Below are 20,811 nucleotides of genomic sequence, written 5' to 3' on the forward strand. Positions count from 1 at the left end.
GTCTCACATTCATATAGTTCACAGTCCCAAATTTGTTGAATGGTAAATCCACCATTCATATAAATTGGAGGTTATCTGTTTCCAGCTGCCAATTCCTTTTTCTGATTTTTTTTCACTGCCTACGTTGTCGTATTTCTTGTCCCACCTCCTCTGCGCTGTTATTGGTGCAAAAAACGCGCCAGGGAAGGTGGGAGGGGAATCAAATTTTTTGTGAGTTTGCCACCTGGTGATCGATTGGAATCAAACACCTCGACTTTAAATATGGGGATTCACTAAAAATGATTAAACTGTAGGGGGAGCTAAGGAAGCTTCACCACAGTTATATAAAGATGGGCACTATTACTCTGCAGGGGCTCCACGGGACTAGGTAGAAGTGGACATGGGAGGAATTGGGTGGGGATAAGGAGTGGCTTAAAATAAATTTGTCCCAGTGAAAGTTCAGAGGTATGGATTGATATATTTGACACAATCAATAAAATTGGATGCTAGTAATGTGTGTCATTGATATTTCTCCCCTCTAACCCCAACCTTTCCCCAACTGCACTTGCTTTGGCAATGCCAAATGTCTTTTCGGACATGCCAATAAAGCTGCTTTGATTCTTGATTCTTTTCTTTACTATAATGATTGGATAAAGATCCATAGCGTTTTAGATGTCCCTTGTCTATAATAAGTGATCTATGTGTGCAATAGCTTCTACAGGTCTGCACACAGTTAAGTGCAGTTTATAATAGTGAAATAGTCTTATGTTCTTATTGCATTCATACAGCTGCCATTGTCTTCTTATAATGAAGCTACATTCCATATTCAAGATTCCACCTGACTCTTTAGTTACCATGGTAATCGGTAAGCAATGTTGTTGTGTCTCTGCTCAGATGGGAGTATTTAGATCTAGATAGTTGTGGCTGTCATTGTTGGCACTGAATGCACTATGTCCAGCACAATATATTTGAGATGTTTCTTTATAGAAAGAACTAGAACTAGTCTTTAGAACTAGAAATTTCTTTCATCTGAGAATTTGGCATTATATTGTTGGTATTGTCATTTATTTTTCTACAGTAAAAAAAAAAAAAAATATATATATATATAGAGAGAGAGAGAGAGAGAGAGAGAGAGAGAGGGTAAAAGGCAAAGTGCTAGGTTCCCGCTATATCAGCCCCACATTCCTGATATATGTGTGTTCCAGGGTGGCTCTGGAGTAGGTGTCATCCCAAGTGTGGGTCCTGAGACCATAAAAGCCTGCTGAGCCTGTACTTCAGGACAGATCCTTGGAGGAGAGGAAGTGGCTGGGTCTGCCCTGATACTGAGAGCCTTGTGTTATGGTGCAGTGTTTTTTTGGTTGATTTTGTGTGGCTGGTAATAAGCCACACGTACAGTTAGTATTTTCTGTTTAGTTAGCGTTCAGACGAGCAGGATTTTGTTTGATGTTATTTTTGTCTGAAGTTAAGGCTGCATTTTATTTTGCTAATTTTTGTGCCTGACGTAAAGGTTTATTTATTTTGCTGCTTTTCTTAAATAAACCGCTTTGCTGCAAGATTTGCATCCCTGTCTTTGACTGGTTGGGTACATACCACTGCTGCTACCTTCCCACCTTCCCACTATATATATTATAAATTAAGCAAAGGGACAACTATTTAAGGCTGGGGCTCCACTTAGCATAAATGCAGCGATTTATCTGTGGCAGAGAATAAAAAATCTCTGCAAAAAGCACTGCAGAAAAATTGTGATGCTTTTCCACTGTGTTTTTTTTTCCACAGTGCTTTTTGGCTGTGGCTCGCTATGTAGGGCATTAGCCTAAAATCATTTTTCAATGCAGTTTATGCTATTTAAAAAAAACATGAAAATGTGTAAAACAGACACGTTTTCCCTCCTTTTTTGTTTATAACATAAAAAATAATGCCCTATTTACCATTGAAGAAATATCCAAAAATTCTTTGAATATTTTGAACTAAATTTTTTTTTTATAATCCTAAAAAATGGAAACACAGCTTTTTTTGTTGCAGATTTTGCTGCAGTTTTTTCAGCCAAAGCCAGGAGTGGATTACGCTGAGGGTAGAACTAGAAGAGCTTCTTATATATTTCCCATTCCTTTTGTAGCCATTCTTGGCTTTGGTTTAAAAAAACCTCAGCAAAATCTGCAAAAAAAGTTGCATCTGTAGTAAAAAATGGGTCCAGTCCCTGGGAAAATGACACGGTCCAGAATTCACAAATCACCTCTGTACATTATTGTTTAAATTAGTTTAAATTTAAGTAATGTTATTATTTGATGCAGCACAGTATAGGGCGTATACATTTAGTTACAACGTTTAAAGGGGTTGTCCCGTCACAAGGATCCTATCTATTCTGTTTGTTAATGTGAATGTAAGACTTTTCCTAAATACATTGCTTCAGCAAAACTGCTTTGTTTGTCCACTATCTTACTTTATTCATTTTTTTGGGACACATCCCTTGACTTATCTGGTCATAAGTCAAGTGATGTATCTGCTGCTCTGAGGGGGGAGGGAGGAGGGGCTATGTGCACGGGAGCGAGCCTGGAGGGGGGGTAGTTTACCCTTTGGGGGGAAGGGGCAGCCAATACAGACCCGGCATCCACTGTAATAGAGAGGCGGATGCCGGGGAGGGTTAGACGCCAGCACAGATGCCAGCAACGTCGCTATGCTTCTGCCCTGCATGAAGCCAGCAGCGGCAGGAGCGATGCTGCTATTCCGGGGGGGGGGGAGGAGCGGAATAACAGCATCGCTCCTGCCGCTGGTGGCTTCATGCAGGGCAGAAGCATAGCGATGTTGCTGGCATCTGTGCCGGCGTCTACACTCCCCTGCATTCGCCTCTCTATTACAGCGGATGCCGGGTCTGTATTCACATATGCAAAGCCAAGCGGCAAGATGCCAATGGCCCTGCGTGCGCGCTCATAGACCAGTCTAGCCTTCACAATGCGAATACAGACCCGGCATCCACTGTAATAGAGAGAGGCAGATGTCGGGTCTGTATTCGCATTGTGAAGGCTAGACTGGTCTATGAGCGCGCACGCAGGGCCAGCCAACCAATGACGCAACAAAGCTGGAAGACAGAAGATTTTATAGCAACGAAGACTGGTGAGTATGCGACGTGGGACAACCCCTTTAATACAACATTAGTAAAAACATTTTACTTACCTGTCTTTGTAGCAGTATGAGTTGGTATAGTGCTAGAGACAGAAACTGATGTACTTAAAAAACCTATGAATAGGAAGAAGTGAAATAAACATTTTGTTAAAGAAACAGTAAACGTTCAGCGTTAAACGTTGCGCCCCTTTACCCACCCACATCCTGGTTCGGACTAGTACTTTCTCAATGTGAATTATATTAAACTTTCAGCGGTCCATGTAAAATCATCTCAAGTTTGTTTGGACCAACTATTATTTGTTAAGGAAAGTAGCAGCTACTGCCAAGTCTACGTGACAAAGTAAAGCTGCCACATGGATAATTTGGTCATAGTAATGGATCATGTGCATTTATTCTAATGGTTTACTCAACTTGAGGGGCTGACATGAGAAACATGGCATAGTTGTCTAATATGGACAACTGCCTGTTTGTCCTTTTTAGCAAATATAAAATAAACCATTACTTCCTTAAGATCTATGTTAAAAGTGCCAGGCCAGCATTCAGAATAACCTGAAGTGTAAGCAGGGCTTGTCAAAACTTAGACCTGACTGATGTCTTTGGTCTAAAGCAGTCATTTCTACATGGTTTTTATATCTTGCACTCCCAGTGTCGCTATGGCTTGTTATGAACTGGCATTATTCCTTTCCAAAGAATTCTTGTAGTGTGTTAAGTATGCTACTTATGTTATCAGGAATCTACAAGAATTAAACAATATGCAGTCATTCCGAGCACAATAAGATTTTGGCTCCTTATATGTATGTTTAACCTTTCAATTAGTTGAGGAAAATGAAGAAAATATGGCATCTCACATCAGACCCATGAACATAATGTGTATCAGTAGTTATGTTTCCTTTTAGACGACCCCTCAGGGATTAACAGCTGCCTGTCTTTGTCTTGTTTACACCTGTTCTAGGAAGATATGATGTTGTAAATGGAAAAGACAGTCTGTAGACTTCCCCAGGGCTTCATCATTGGATTTCACATATTCAGTGCTATTAGCTATTACTGTATGCTAGGAGATAGCATCTAACTATGATATTTCCGCTATTGTTTACCACTGTTTTCTACATTTACAACGGCTTGGAAAATAATACTGTAATATGCTCAGAAAAATCTCAAATGTGCATTATGTACCCAGTAGTAACTGGATTTAAACGCCCTGAGAACTAGCAGCCATTCAATGTCTTCTTATTTGCCCTTAATCTTTACTTTTTTTCCCCTGTCACTATGTCTTATGGAGTGTGGGGGGAAACCCCCTCAAACACAAGGAAAACATAAAGACTCCTTGCAGATGTTGTCCATGGCAGGACTTGAACCTAGGACCACAGTGCTTCAAGGCTATAATGCTAACCACTGAGCCACCGTGTCATCATTCTTCTTTTCATTTCTTTCTTGTGTATGTTACTCTAATAGACTTAGTGCTAACACTCTGCTCACATCATGTCTACAGTGGCCTATATATTATAGTCATATAATGCTCCCTTTAGTGCTATGAACCAAGCAGTGAATTGCAGTTATATTTTTTAGCAATATAGAAAGGTTGTTTTTCAGATTTTATATATATATAGAGAGAGAGAGAGAGAAAGAGAGAGAGAGAGAGAGAGAAAGAGAGAGATAGGGGAAGGTAGCTCGGTAACAGCAAAGGTGCGGACCCAAACAATCAAAGACAGGCACAAGAAATATGCAGCAAACTGGTTTATTTAGAAAAAAAAGGAAAATAAATAAACCTTGGCTTCAGGTACAAAATGAGCAAAACAAAATACAACCTTAACTTCAGGCAAGAACAAAATAAAATCCTGCTTGTCTGAGCAACTAACTAAACAGAAATGTTAACCTAACTATACGTGTGGCTTACTTCCAGCCACATGAACAAAACAAGCACAATATAGTCTCATCTGACTCAGGGTTACAAGACAGACCCACACACCTCCTCTCACTCGCTGGATCTACCCTGGAATGAAGGCTCTGCAGCCTTTTTCTGGCCCAGTAATGAGCCAAGGACTCACACCTGGGGGAGATATAGCATGGTTTTTGCACTCTGCCTGTCAGCTTCTCACAATATATATATATGTTTCTATATATATATATATATATATATATATATATATATATATATACACATATATATAGTCAGGGTCTGGGGTTGCTAGGTGGGGTGGCATAGACACCAAAAGTCCAGATTCTTTAGTCCAAAACAAAGGTAGAGTTTATTTTCACTCAAAAAGGTAGTGCTGCAACAAAAGGAAACAATATGACCTCTCTGTTGGCTCTCCAGCCAAGCTCTGCCTACAGTCTGCTGCTGGAGCTGACTTCTTAAGCCTCCCTTAATGAGCAGACTCTCTGCAGCTGAGTCGCTGCTGGAACATCCCCAAAGTGTGGACTGGAGGGGGGTGGAATGACAGGTCCCACTACCAACCTACCTGCCATTCCTAAAAATCCATCCCAGTAACCGGAACTCTAAAATAACCCTCAGCAGACAATAGTTATCTGCTGAGAAACGTTCTTTCTGGAGTTTTCTCATCTCACCCACCTTTCAGCAGTGAAGATCATAATATTACCAATGACTTGAAAATTTTGCTTTTAAGAGGGAATTTTAAATCAAGGAAACAGAGACGGATTTATGAGTACAAGCTGATGACCTTATTTAACACTCTCGAGAATGGGATGAATCTGTCACATGGGTTCATGGCATCCTACAGAAATCACTGAACTGAAACAGCCATAAAAGACATCCTCTGAACTTATAAGAAGATTTCAAACTGATGAATTGTTTAGTTGTATAACCAATAACCTTCTTCCAACCCCCCTACTAGAATTCTATTCCTATGTGTATGTGTCCCTCTGTATATAAATACAGTCCTATGAAAAAGTTTGGGCACCCCTATTAATCTTAATCATTTTTGTTCTAAATATTTTGGTGTTTGCAACAGCCATTTCAGTTTGATATATCTAATAACTGATGGACACAGTAATATTTCAAGATTGAAATGAGGTTTATTGTACTAACAGAAAATGTGCAATATGCATTAAACCAAAATTTGACCGGTGCAAAAGTATGGGCACCCTTATCATTTTATTGATTTGAATTCCCCTAACTACTTTTTACTGACTTACTGAAGCACAAAATTGGTTTTGTAACCTCAGTGAGCTTTGAACTTCATAGCCAGATGTATCCAATCATAAGAAAAGGTATTTAAGGTGGCCAATTGCAAGTTGATCTCCTATTTGAATCTCCTCTGAAGAGTGGCATCATGGGCTACTCAAAACAACTCTCAAATGATCTGAAAACAAAGATTGTTCAACATAGTTGTTCAGGGGAAGGATACAAAAAGTTGTCTCAGAGATTTAACCTGTCAGTTTCCACTGTGAGGAACATAGTAAGGAAATGGAAGAGCACAGGGACAGTTCTTGTTAAGCCCAGAAGTGGCAGGCCAAGAAAAATATCAGAAAGGCAGAGAAGAAGAATGGTGAGAACAGTCAAGGACAATCCACAGACCACCTCCAAAGAGCTGCAGCATCATCTTGCTGCAGATGGTGTCACTGTGCATCGGTCAACTATACAGTGCACTTTGCACAAATAGAAGCTGTATGGGAGAGTGATGAGAAAGAAGCCGTTTCTGCACGTACGCCACAAATAGAGTTGCCTGAGGTATGAAAAAGCACATTTGGACAAGGCAGCTTCATTTTGGAAACAAAAATTGAGTTGTTTGGTTATAAAAAAAAAGGCGTTATGCATGGCGTCCAAAAAGAAACAGCATTCCAAGAAAAACACATGCTACCCACTGTAAAATTTGGTGGAGGTTCCATCATGCTTTAGGGCTGTGTGGCCAATGCCGGCATCGGGAATCTTGTTAAAGTTGAGGGTAGCATGGATTCCACTCAGTATCAGCAGATTCTTGAGAATAATGTTCAAGAATCAGTGACGAAGTTGAAGTTACGCCGGGGATGGATATTTCAGCAAGACAATGATCCAAAACACCGCTCCAAATCCTCAGGCATTCATGCAGAGGAACAATTACAATGTTCTGGAATGGCCATCCCAGTCCCCAGACCTGAATATCATTGAACATCTGTGGGATGATTTGAAGCGGGCTGTCCATGCTCGGCGACCATCTAACTTAACTGAACTTGAATTGTTTGTCCAAAATACCTTTATCCAGGATCCAGGAACTGATTAGAAGCTACAGGAAGCGACTAGAGGCTGTTATCTTTGCAAAAGGAGGATCTACTAAATATTAATGTCACTTTTCTGTTGAGGTGCCCATACTTTTGCACCGGTCAAATTTTGGTTTAATGCATATTGCACATTTTCTGTTAGTACAATAAACCTCATTTCAATCCTGAAATATTACTGTGTCCATCAGTTATTAGATATATCAAACTGAAATGGCTGTTATAAACACCAAAATATTTAGAACTAAAAATGATTAAGATTAATAGGGGTGCCCAAACTTTTTCATAGGACTGTATGCATCCTTCAGAAATTGTTTGTAGATATACCTGAAGAAGAAGCCGAGAGCTTTGAAACGTTGTAATCTACCATCTTTATTAGTTAGCCATTAAAAAAGGTATCAACTACTGAGGACTCTCAAGTTTTTTGTTTTTATATTTCCTACCCACTGGCTAACATGGTACAAAAACAAGCACATTTATAGGGATCTTTAGGATCCACTATGTTTTATTTAGGAATTGTGTTATAAACACTCTAGTATACATCTATACATTTGCATTAGTTTATTTTCGGTTGCAATAGGGGTTGAAAATTCCTTTAACTGATAAAGGGATTTGCCGTGTACTCGGTGCATTGCTGCCATGGATTCTTTTACCACCATTGTCCGCACCTTACCTGTTCTGTAACCCTTACAGCCACATAGCCAATGTTAATAATGTACTCCTCACAGTATATTTTTTGTGTTGTGGTCCATTGTATGGAAAGTGCATTCTGCTTCATACCAATGATTGTCAAAATGACACTCTTTAGGCCTCTGTCAGGAAAATAGAAGGCTTTAGATATATTTGGCAGAGTTTTTCAAGCAGATATGCTGAACTGAATGGAAAAATACTGTGAGAACAAAGCCTAAGGCCTTATAGCTCTGTATAAGCTCCGAGTTGTACAGAGGCAAAAGTCTTTCCCTGTCAGAAATCCAATACAAAACATGCTCCATGAAATGCCTTACAAGAGAGATATTCTCCCCCAAAGGATTGCTAATATGCTGCAGTATTACGGTACACAAAGTGCCGACAACTCCAAAGTAAATGCTGTGGGGACCCTGTCACACAGGCTTTGTACACACAGCCCATCCACTGTAGCCTCTTTGCCTCTTTCATTACTACACAAGGGTACACAATACCCATACAATGAAGTGTAACAGCCACATGGCAATCTACATACATGCCCTGGGAGTTACAATGAAAAATCATTTTCTTATCCCTTCATTTCACTTTGATAAAAATGCTATATAAATAAATTAGGACATGCAAATAAAAAAAAAAATGTTTTAATAGTGTAGAAACAGTCACATTGTAATACATGATTCAAGTTATTAACTATAATAGCATTTGCCAAAGTTTGCCATTTTATTTCATTATCATCTTTTATCACAAAAACTTAGTAAATTATTAAAGCTCTGGAATTCTCATTCTGTCAGCTTGAGGGGGGATTAACTAATATTGCCCACAGTTTTACTGCTAAAATGATAAAAGTACAAATAACTTTTTATTACTACTAAGAGAATTGATGTTAAATATTTTAACAATGTAATAAATATAATAAAATGTTTTAATCTAGATTTATCAGAATTGTTTGCTTGCAATCTTGTTCTTTCACTTAATAACTGATGGCTGGATGGTACATGAAATTTAGCATTTCACATTCCCACGTATCACATTGTTAAAGGGGTTTTCAAAAAAGGTCTGTTAGTGCTATTAATGGGTTAATAAGTGCACCCAAATACCTTTAGCAGTGATTTGAGTGATTTCTGTCTTTCTCTGTGAGCTCCTGACTAGAGATGAGTGAACAGTAAAATGTTCGAGGTTCGATATTCGTTTCGAGTAGCCCCTCAATATTCGACTACTCGAATCGAATATCGAACCCTATTATAGTCTATGTGGGTAAATGCTCGTTTCAGGGGTAGGCAACGTTCGATCAAATTATACTTACCAAGTCCACGAGTGAGGGTCTTCCAGCTCTTCATTCACTCTGCCAGGCATCGGGCCTGGGCAGAGCCGACTGCGCATGCCCGCACTACAAGCGGACATGCGCAGTTGGCTCTGCCCAGGCCCGATGCCTGGCAGAGTGAATGAAGAGCTGGAAGACACCGCGGGGAAGCTGCACGGAGAAGACTTCTAAAGGTAAGAGAAGAACCAGCGTTGATTAGCCGACTGTATAGCATTCGGCCAATCAATGCTGGTTCTGCATCGAACTTTTACATTCGAATAGTGAGTAGTACTCAATCGAGTACGAGTATTTCGAATACCGTAGTATTCGATTGAATACCTACTGTTATGTCAGTCCAGGTAGCTGCAACGGGGCTAAGGAAAAGCAGTGGGGAATCTCGCCCTGCACTACTCCCACTAGCTATCCCGGTCCCTGCCTCACGGGTGTGGGTCGGCTGTACTCAGGCTAAGCCTGACCCCGACAGCTCCTCTCTCACTGATACCGTAGGCCTAGAGGGAAGTGGGAGAAGGAATGCCCTATAAGATCTCTAGGGACTGGAGACTAAAGGGGGTCACCCCTAACGAACAAGTGAAGCTGCTACTGACAGGGACTGACAAGGGTGTGCGCTGACTAACAACACAAGCAGCACACAGGAAAAATGTGGGAAAGGATTCCCCCAAACCAATATGGGAAGGAACCTTACACTAGGAAACAAACACAGGGAAACTGAGTAGAAATCAAAGGATAAGGCAATTCACTCACACAGTCAATTATACACAGAGGGAGGATTGGTGAACACAGAAGGGAAAACACACAAAACAACTCGTTCACCCAAACCTCCCAAAAACCAACCACGGAACTTCCTCTATCCCAGAACACCACCTACTCCTCCTGCTAAGGCCTAGCTCTGTAAAAGCGACACTCAGCACAGAACCATGGGAGGCATGGGTTTAAATACAGAGTAGAGACCACTCCTCCCAGGTGCAAATGGGAGGACAGACTAATCAACCAGGAAATAAAGCTGCCTACCAGCAGTGTGCGCGTGCAAGTCAGAAGGTGTGCACCAATACCCACGACAGGACAACCCCGCAGCGCCAGGATGCCACCCCAGACACTGCGCAGCCAAAAACTCCCCAGGTAAGAAAAATAGAAAGTAAAGAACCTAAATACTCCTAATACCTACTCGATAGAATACTACTCGCTCATCTCTACGCCTGACATCTTGTGCATTTGTTCACTTGGACATTTTCCTGTTCTATGTTTTTCTACAACTACTATGAAGCCTTGGGTTTCACTCAGAGCTGACTCCTCCCCCATTCTCACTCCCTTCCCCTCCCTTTCTCACTCACACCACTTGCCTGTTTGCCTAGCTAGCCCGCCCACTACTAGCCCAAGAAGGTAGGCAGGGGTGGGGGATGTTTAGCTTACTTTATACAGATCAAATTATCCTAGACAAAGATGTATATATCAACAGTTCAAAAGACTTCATTTTCATTGATATTTAGAATTGATAATAAGAGCAAGATGCATGAACTATACTGAATATGCATACTGTACTATATATACACTGAATGCATTGACAAGGTCAGATTAATTTTAATCTTGTAATAAAAACATTGCACTAGGAATGTTACATACAACCAATAGAATAGATGGGCTGCTGATGTTTTTACACCAGTTTCCCTATTATGCAGATGTTGTCCCATTGAGTTGTTAGGACATATGGAAATTGGAGATAGGGATTTCCCTAATCTTGAACCATGGAGAACTCCCAGTGACCAAGTATTACGTCCATTTATTGAAGTTTTGTGTCCTTTCATAGCTGCTGGAATTGATCACCAGTACTTGCTTATTTAAGGTATATTTAGTGGAATTTGGTGAGTAATTTGAGATAGTCTTCGGCCTGAAAATCCTCTCCAAATACTACATCCCATTTTAGATGAAAAAAGAGCTGACCTGCTTGATGCCTTGGTTTGTGCGGCAGAATCACCACCGTGGTGTGTAGCACTACATTTCTTTAGCCCCGTTGGTTATGAGGCTAATCATGAGTGCAAATTCAAACTAGGAACCGAACTAAGAACTCAGGTCTCAGCCACGGCTTTCCATTGTGGATTCCATAGAGCTGGTTTTTGGAGAGGTTTCTGAGTTGGAAGACTACCTTAAATTTCTCTCTAGATTCCTCCATGTGAACATACCCTTATAACTCTTAGAATGTGGTCTAATGTTGGACAGAATGAAGAAAGCACTTCTCCAAAATCACCACCACACCTTTTGCAATTTCCTTCAATGAAGTAGGGCTGCAATGCCAGACACAACCACAGACATGTGTGGCACTGTATCTAGAAAAAATATATATTTGTTTAATTCTACAAAACCCAGTTTATGGGGGACGATTTCAAGTGGGTGAAGTTTATCCAAAATAAATCCACAATTGAGAGGATAATTAATAATAAACAAAAAATAAGCTCATGAACATATATTTCACGGAAAAAAGAAAATACCTGAAGATGTTGACTGTACAGTTGTAATTTGGTTTCCATCTTCTCCATAGATATTTGGTAATGCTATATAATTGTGGGGAAAAAAATTGTGATTAAAATGCAAGAATTACAATATATTATAAAACATTGTGAAATAGTATCTGTAGAACTGTAGCACAAAGCAACCATTTCTCCAATGTAAAGACATATGTATAAGCCTAGTGCAGTCGCCCATAACTGTGCAGAAACTAAACATGCATTTCCTTATTTCAGTTTACATAACATCATCCTGCGACAGGAAAACTTCTATTTACATTTGGGCGTCTGGATTTTTAAAGGAATCCACTGAGTGCAGTAGTTTTTCTGTGTTAGTAATGGTTTCCTTGCTTTTAACCCTGGTAACTTGTGACATTGAAGTTATAAGTTTTATATATACAGATCAAGAACAGCATTGTACGTGTTAGAAGGGGTTGTTAAAAGGGCCCTATCATTAGATTTTGGCAATTTTAGATAATCATATGCCTGAATAGCCTTTAAAAAGGCTATTCAGGTGCTGCTAATCGTTTTAGAAAAGACCCCCCATTTTTATGATTTACAGGTAAAGCGGATATGCTAATGATGTCCTACAAGCGGACATGCGCAGCCGGCTCTGCCCAGGCCCGATGCCTGGCAGAGTGAATTCAGAGCTGGAAGACGCCACGGGGAAGCTGCACAGAGAAGACTTCTAAAGGTAGGAGAAGAACCAGCATTGATTGGCCGACTGTATAGCATTCGGCCAATCAATGCTGGTTCTGCATCGAACTTTTACATTCGAACAGCGAGTGGTGCTCGATCGAATACGAGTATTTCGAATACCGTAGTATTCGATCGAACACCTACTCGATCGAGTACTACTCGCTCATCTCTAATAAAAACAGGGGGTCTTTTCTAAAATGATTAGCAGCACCTTAATAGCCTTTTCAAAGCCTATTCAGGCATATAATTCTCTAAAATTGCCAAAATCTAATGATAGAGCCCCTTTAAAAATGACAAAAGAGATGCACTATCTGCCCAGGAGTCCTATGAAGGGGCTCAACATCTGAACATTTCTTTTTAATTTACTATATAGAAGCAATGTTTAAACTATTCCATGTATGACCATCATAGGTAATAATAGGTAATGTTATATTGGTAGGAATCCAATGGCTACAACAGATTACCTAAACCACTTGGAGATGTATGCAGTAATGGTTGAGAATGCCAACAGCAGCGCACTCCAGATAAGTCTAGTGCAATTCTTTAAGATTAAACATATTTAGTTCATATTGCCCATAAGAACCACAACGAACAGCATTTCTGGTAAGAAAAGTATAGTGTAGTATTAATGTCTATTAAAAAGCAATACAGAGATATGTGTTATGATCTATTTCCCATTTATAAAGAAGACCCCCACTGGCTACTGGAAAGAAGAATTGAACACCAACATAGAAGGGAATTCTCTTTTATAAAAGCAGTAGGTGACTATGGTAGCCTCTGGCAAGCTGTCATGATGAATTCAACGAAAGAGGGTCTGAATGCCTTTCCTCAGTATAAAAATGTTTCATGTTATATGCAATAGATCACCAGTGACGGGTCATGTAGGGATTTATCCTGATTGAGATATTTGGATTAGGGAAGGGAAAAATTGGCTTTTCCCTCATGGGGGATTTTACTTCCTCTAGATAACCATGGCAGGATGTTAGACTGTAGCGTGTGCCTTATTCTTAGAATTACAATTTACAAAATAATGTAAGGCACAAAAAGGGAGACTTGAGTTACTAAAGTTTAACCACTTCCGGACCGCCCATAGACTATATACGTCCGGGAAGTGGTTGCCTAGTTCTGACAGGACGTACCTGTACGTCCATCAGAACACAGCAGCTGCACGGAGATCGTGTAGCTGCTTTCACTAGGAGCCGGCTGTAACTTCAGCCGGAGATCCCAGAGAGAAGACAGGGCAGATTTATTACCTCCCCTGCCTTCTCGATCGCTGTGTATACAGCGCTCAATGAGCGCTGTATACACAGCTATGGACGCAGCCATAATTCAGCTGCCCTCTGACCCGGCAGACACGTGATCCGCTGGGAGCAGAGTCTTACCAGAGCTGCTGGGTCCTACAGGACTCAGATCAGCTCAGTAAGCTGTATATACAGCATGCAGGAGGCTGTATTCCTCCTGTATCTGAGGCTAAATGTAGCAGCCCCTGTTATAGGAGAAATCAGCCTCCAGTACAAAAAAATAAGTGATCAGATGTCCCCAAAGGTCTCTTATTACCTTATGGGGACACAATCTGAAAAAAAAATAAAAATAAAAATATAATAAAAAAGTTTTTAAAAAATGTAAATAAAATAATAATAAAAAATAAATAAATAATACGCTAATAAAACGCCGTTATTAAAGGTTATAGCCCCACCCCCAACGACACCATACAAAATAAAAATTACCGTAACGGAGAGGAAAAACTATATTATACAGTTTTTCAGTGACACTTTGTGTTATTAAATTTGAAAAAACAAAAAATTGAAAACCAGACACAATTTCCCTCCTATTTTGTTTATATTTTCCCAGATATAAAAAAAAATTAAAACACATTCGAAAATAAAGATAACATAAAAATAAAGCCCTATGTGTCCCCGAAAAAAGACGCAAAAATTAGTTGACTGAGACATACGGGAAAAATGTTACAGCCCTCAAAACCGCACATACAAAATAAACCTAAAATGTGTCTGGTCCTGGACCACAAATTGGCCCGGTACTGAAGTGGTTAAAGAAAAATCCAGCCAAAATGTTCTTCAAATATCAGATGTAAATCATATAAACAGCGTTGCAAATGATTATTTTTCTCTGATTTTCCTAATTGGTCGATGCAAATACCAGTCAGTATAATGTTCAAATCTTCAACTATTACAGTATAAACAACATGTTATTCTATATAATGCCAAATCATTGGATATTATGCCTTTTTCTGCACAAACCCATCTGTGTTTTGAATCAGTCACAAATCTCTTCATATTACAATGATCGTAAAATATTTAATTTTTTCATACCATTGCCCTACTTGATTTTTAATGGTAGCAGAGAGATTCTTTTTCTTTCCCATATTGTGTGCAGTGGCATAACTAGGACTGGCTGGGCCCCGTGGCGAACTTTTGACATGGCGCCCCCCCCCCCCCCGACCGACGCCCGCTGAAGACCCCGACCGACCCCCCCTCATTCCTGCGCGTTCTATTATGCCCAATAGTGGCCCCTGCATACACTATTATGTCTCATAGTGGTCCCTATACACAGTATTATACCCCATAGTGGCCCCTTCACACAGTATTATGTCCCATAGTGGCCCCTGCACACAGTATTATGTCCCATAGTGGCCCCTACACACAGTATTATGCCCCATGGTGGCCCCTGCACACACTATTATGCCCCACTGTGGACACCCATGAACAATTATTATACTCTGGGGTCTTTTCAGACCCCAGATTATAATAATCCGAGACCAAAGGGGATACCAACATAAAAAACAATGTTACTTACCTATCTCCGGCTCCGCTGCAGTCCTTGGTGGTGTCGGCCTTCTTTAATGATGTCCGGGACGTCACATGAGCAGGACCTGCGTCCTGGGTCATGTAACGTCAGGCAACGTCCAGAAGGAGGCCCGAACCTGCCCGGAGCGTGAAAAAGGTAAGTAACATGGTTTTTTATGTTCTCTTACCTTTCCTGGACCTCCGATCATTATACTCGGAGGTCTGAAAAGGATTGCATAAGGTAAGTAAATAGGGCCTGTTACCAGCTGGAATAACTCCAGCCGGTAACGGGGAAAAAAATGCAGCGGTAGCGACTGTTGACGGGCCCCTATTGTCCCAGGTCCTGTGGCCGCCGCTACCCCTGCTACCCCGGTAGTTACGCTACTGATTGTTTGATACCTATGGCCTGCTTAATAATGTGAAATATCCTTAAGGCTGGGCCCCAAGTGGCATGAGTGCCGCAGAAAAAAACCACAGCATTTTACAGTTATTCTAAAGTGGATGGGATCCTAGCGAATCCCATTCACACATTGTGAAAAAATACAAGCATGTCAATTATACCTACGGAAACACCAGTGGTTTCCCTATAGGAACAATTGAAGCAGAAAGTCCACAGAGGAAACCTCTACAAGATTGTCCCATCCTGGGGCAACATGGTAGCTCAGTGGTTAGCACTGCAGCCTTGCAGCACTGGAGTTCTGGTGTTCAAATCCTGCCAAGGGCAAAACATCTGCAGGGAGTTTGTATGTTCTCCCCATGTTTGTGTGGATTTCCTACCATATTCCAAAGACATACCAATATAGGGCTCACAATCTACAAATAATAAAAAAAAAAGATTGTCCAACCCCATTGCCCCTCTGACCTCCTGCAATAAGATTGTGGGTGTCAAGGGGTAACTATGGAAGTCAAGAGGCCAGGCCAAGGCCTCCTCATTACCTATGCTTAGTTCCAATAGGAACTATTTTGTGATAGCAATATTATGTATTGTAGTATAATGCACAGAGGATCTGAGATCCTAACTTCAAGTCCTCTTTAGGGATAAGTAAAAAGTGAAGGAAAAAACACACACACACACACACACAAATAAACAAATACTATAAAGTTAAAAAACACCTTTATATTTTAAAAACATATAATGCAAACAAAAATAGATAAACAAACATGTTGTTCCCATGTACATACAGGTCTCCACTAGTCAAAAATAGAGTCATAAAACAAAATATACCACAATGCGCAAATTAATGTTTTTTGGTCATACATACCAAACATTGGTACCAATAAAAAAGTACAACATGTCCTGAAAATATAGAGCCTTGACATATCTCCTTCAACAGCAAAAAAGTTATAGGCGTTAATTTTCAAAAACTGATGTTTTATTTGTAAATGTGGTAGAAGAGAAGGGCATATCTCTAAGAGCTACATAGTATATTATACAATATTGTATATGAAGATATAACATTTTCCTCACATGTCTCTGAGTCATTGCTTTACATAATTACCTGTCACTAACAATAAAAAATGCTAAACGTGTTCTCCAGTAGGGTAGACGGTAAATTTCTCACTACAGTGATGTGTCTTTTTGGAAACAGATATAGTATGTCACCCATTGTTATGGACCTCCTTCATTATAATGTACAATTTTGCGCTTCCTGTTTACCGAAAGACTTGGCAAAGGTTTTCTCTATATATAAGTGTTTCTTTTTATCACACAAATAAAAGAAAGAGGGAAACATGCCAGCTTAGAGAACTGGCAGTACTTAAGAGATTTTCTTTGAAGAGAATTTTATGTAGTAACAATGGAAGGAAAAGGTAATCTATAATGTGTGTGTTAGCAACGACGTGACATAAAGGATGTCTTTATTTTCCGGTTTATATTTGTGTTTAATTATCTATTTTGATTCAATGGCCACAAATGTATTATTCACAGATTAAAGGGAAGCCAAACAATTCACTGGCTACAAAATAAGGCATATTACACAAATTCATTCACATACTTATTATCAGAATTCGTTTTATGAATTGTTTTCTTATAAAGTTGTTAACATAAATGGATAATATTTTAAAGATACCTATTAAATGTCAGTCTTTACAGAGCACTTCAAGTTACATTAAAATTAAATTATCATTGGAGAAAAATACTGTGCTTCTCAACAGCTCTAATGCCGCTATTATCCATCATGTTCATTCTGTGTTCTTAAAGGTGCTCTATCATTGGGAAAAGTCACTTTTAACTAAGCACATACTTGCATAGCCTTTATAAAGGCTATTCTGCACATACCTTTTGTATGTAAATTGCCTCATGAGTTTTTGAATGAATCCGTTATTATTCATATTGCTAATCCAGCGCGAACCCTGGAAGTCTCATTGTGCTGCTGAGAACTTCCTGTGCTCATGGAGGCTAATTAGCATGTGAATAAAAGTGGGATCATTCAAAAACACTGAGGTGATTTACATACAAAAGGTACATGTGGAATAGTTTTTCTAAAGGCTATGTACGTATGTGCTTAGTTAAAAATAACTTTTCCCAATGATAGATAAAGGGATTCTATCATTGGCTCTAGTGATTTTTAACTAAGCATATATTTGCATAGCCTTTAGAAAGGCTATTCCACACACACCTTTTATTCACTATCCTCTCAGGTATTTTGAAATATCCCACTTTTATAAATATGTTAACTAGCCACCTTGGAGCACTGGAAGTCTCAGCGAGCACTGTCTGCTGTGTGTACATGTGGGGAGGTGAGAGCAGGGAGGCTGATGAGTCATTATCATCATCAGCAGCAGCCTCCCTTCTCTCACCTCCCCCCTGTGTACACATAACACACAGTGCTCAGTGAACATCCGGTGCTCCAAGGTGGCTAATTAGCATATCAGTAAAAGCGGGCTAATTCAAAAATGGCTGAGAGGATTAATAAATAAAAGGTATGTCTGGAATAGTCTTTCTAAAGGCTGTGCAAATATATGCTTAGTTAAAAATCACTAGAGCCACTGATAGACTCCCTTTAAGAACCGGTATGTTACTGGAAAGTACAATCATTATGTTAAGGCTATAAATTAAATACTGGTTTAAAGTAAAAATGGCTTCCCAAAAAGCAATGAAGGCCCACAGACATAATCATGGTAAAAATATGATGACAAAAATGCAAAAATATCAAATCTCCATTTTAATCTTCTTATTAGGGGTTTTGAAACAGTCTTAAACATTATTCCTATTCTGATGGAAAATATCACAACCTTGACAGACACCATTGTAAGTTACTGGGATTTATTGCCTCTGTTCACATATAACTTTAACAGTTGAGTGGTAAATGAATTCCATGGAAATATTTGTTAGTTTACATCAGATATCAGTTTACAATATTTTGGGTTTGTAACTTTTTAAATGTTTAAAATGTAAATGAATAATTGTTGCAAGTACATTTTTGCGCCTCCTACACCACCAAAGTAAAAGCGTCATGGAAGTATCGCTAAACATAGCTTAGCATAATTTACTCCAGTTTACTGATGTAAGTGACCGCTGATCCAACACAAGGGCAGTAAGGAGCCGCCACATCCATGAAGAGACATGTGATTCTGAATAAACCAGATATATCTTCCACAAAAACTGGCATTCAATATGCCCCCATTACTCTAATATGAACAGAGTCTTAATTCAATATAATCAAATAAATCCTAAGCATTCCTATTGAGAAGCATGTAGTCCCACAAAAATTAGCCAGAAATTTCCAGTGAAACTCAACCCATACAGTCACTTGCTAAATAAAATACTTTTTGAATTAAAAAGGAAAAGGGGAAGTTCACAACAAAAAAAAAAAAGGAATTGTAAAATTTACTATGGGTATAATATCTCTTTGCCATAGGAGTCTAATTCAAATCTTACTTTTGAGATCCAGTCCATGCCTCTATCATATGATAGGAACAATGTTTCCTGTAATGTTATTACCTTCTGCCAATCAAATGTTCACTTTCCTACAAGCCTGGTCCCCTCAGACAGTGGCTTGGGGGTGTTAGAGGCCTAAACCCCCTTCCTAAACCTGTTAGTCCAGCCCACTTTATAGGAAAAGTATGAAAGATCATGCCATCACAGGAAGCACTGCATCATTTCTGTCATGTGACAAGGACACAGAGTAGACCTTAGAAATAAAACGTAAAATAGACTTCTATGGTAAAAAGTGGCCAAGATGCAGCCAGCTCTTTCGAGTTCAGAAGGTTGTTCTAGAGTTATCTTTGCAATGGTGTAAGGACTATCAATTCATAACCTACACCAAAAGGCTACTGATATTGTTGTTGAGCAATATTACCTTAGGTGATTAACATTATGTTGCATTAAACAATAGACAAAATTGGCTTTTTTTCATTCAAAAATTCTTTCATTTCTATACTAATCCAACAACCATGTTTATTCCTTCGGTAACAGGCCAGCATAGTAAGCTCAATAAAGGAAAATGATACCACAAGAAACTATTACCACTCATGGGACATAAGTCAAATTCTCAGATGAGACTAAGGCTAAGGCTCCCCACAGAGAATCACTGCAAAAAAAAATACAGTTTTTCTTTGTGAACTTTCTGCTTCCATTATACGTATAAGGAAACCAACAGCATTTCCATAGATATAATTGACATTCTGCGATTTATAAAACAGTTTTTGAAATCACAAAATGTCCTCTGCATATTTTTTCTGCAATGTGTGCATGGCCCTGGCCTTACTCCTGCATCTACTAACAGGGTGAACTTAGCTATGGGCCCACGGACAAAAACAGCTTGGGATCTTTTTCCAGTATCTTAGCATAGAGTACTAACTTTAAGGCTCTAAAAGCCCACCAGTGCATTACCTTAGGCATTCACCCACAATCTAATTGACAGCAAAAAGCTATTGGTAAGGTGATACAGTCCCCTTGGCTACTAGGCCTGGTTGCAACAATGTCCGACCCTTATCTGCTGTGGATCTCCTAGATTCCAGCACAAAGAGCATACTGTATACTCCACTAGACCCATCCTCAGTATGTTTCTGCTAGTGCTTAAAATATTTAAGAAAATTGATCTCCACACTAATGGAGAATAAAAATCAGATACCTTGAGCATAATGGTGATAAAAATGTAGCATATCCAGTTATATATTATAAATTTGGAATTTACTTTGATTAATACTTAAATGGAACATATTTATACTATCAAAATATAGAAATTAAAGCAGTCATTTTGGAGAAGTATTTTGGCCTAGCATGATATGCTTTACTGTAATAATGTGGCATTATAAATAGGTTGGACATGCTCACCAGAGTACCAGAGGATGCCTCAGTGGGCCCATGCTTTGATATAACAGTGGGCCCTAAAAATCCTGGATCTGTTTTTATAGCTAATCACTTGCGTGTCTGGAGTCTACTTCACATGACTTCATTACAAATACTCTATTAAACCTTGTTGATAAGTTCTGTGTACAGTTAAAAGGACATGACATGAGAGTAACTCCTCAGAATCATTGGAGGGCTTAAAGG

At 39.4% G+C, this 20,811-nt stretch overlaps 1 protein-coding gene across 1 annotated transcript in view; it reads right to left on the minus strand.

Annotated features, from left to right (window-relative positions):
* The window catches only part of EMCN (endomucin), a 106,665-nt gene that overhangs the window by 84,732 nt on the left and 1,122 nt on the right, over positions 1-20,811 (minus strand). Inside the window, exons 2-3 of the mRNA XM_075285933.1 lie at positions 11,797-11,859; positions 3,151-3,213 (exon numbers count right to left, since the gene is read on the minus strand). Of these exons, the coding sequence (XP_075142034.1) occupies positions 3,151-3,213; positions 11,797-11,859 (126 nt within the window). The remainder of the gene's footprint in view (positions 1-3,150; positions 3,214-11,796; positions 11,860-20,811) is intronic.

This window comes from Leptodactylus fuscus, chromosome 1 (genome assembly GCF_031893055.1).
Source record: "Leptodactylus fuscus isolate aLepFus1 chromosome 1, aLepFus1.hap2, whole genome shotgun sequence".
Taxonomy (NCBI): Eukaryota; Metazoa; Chordata; class Amphibia; order Anura; family Leptodactylidae; genus Leptodactylus; species Leptodactylus fuscus.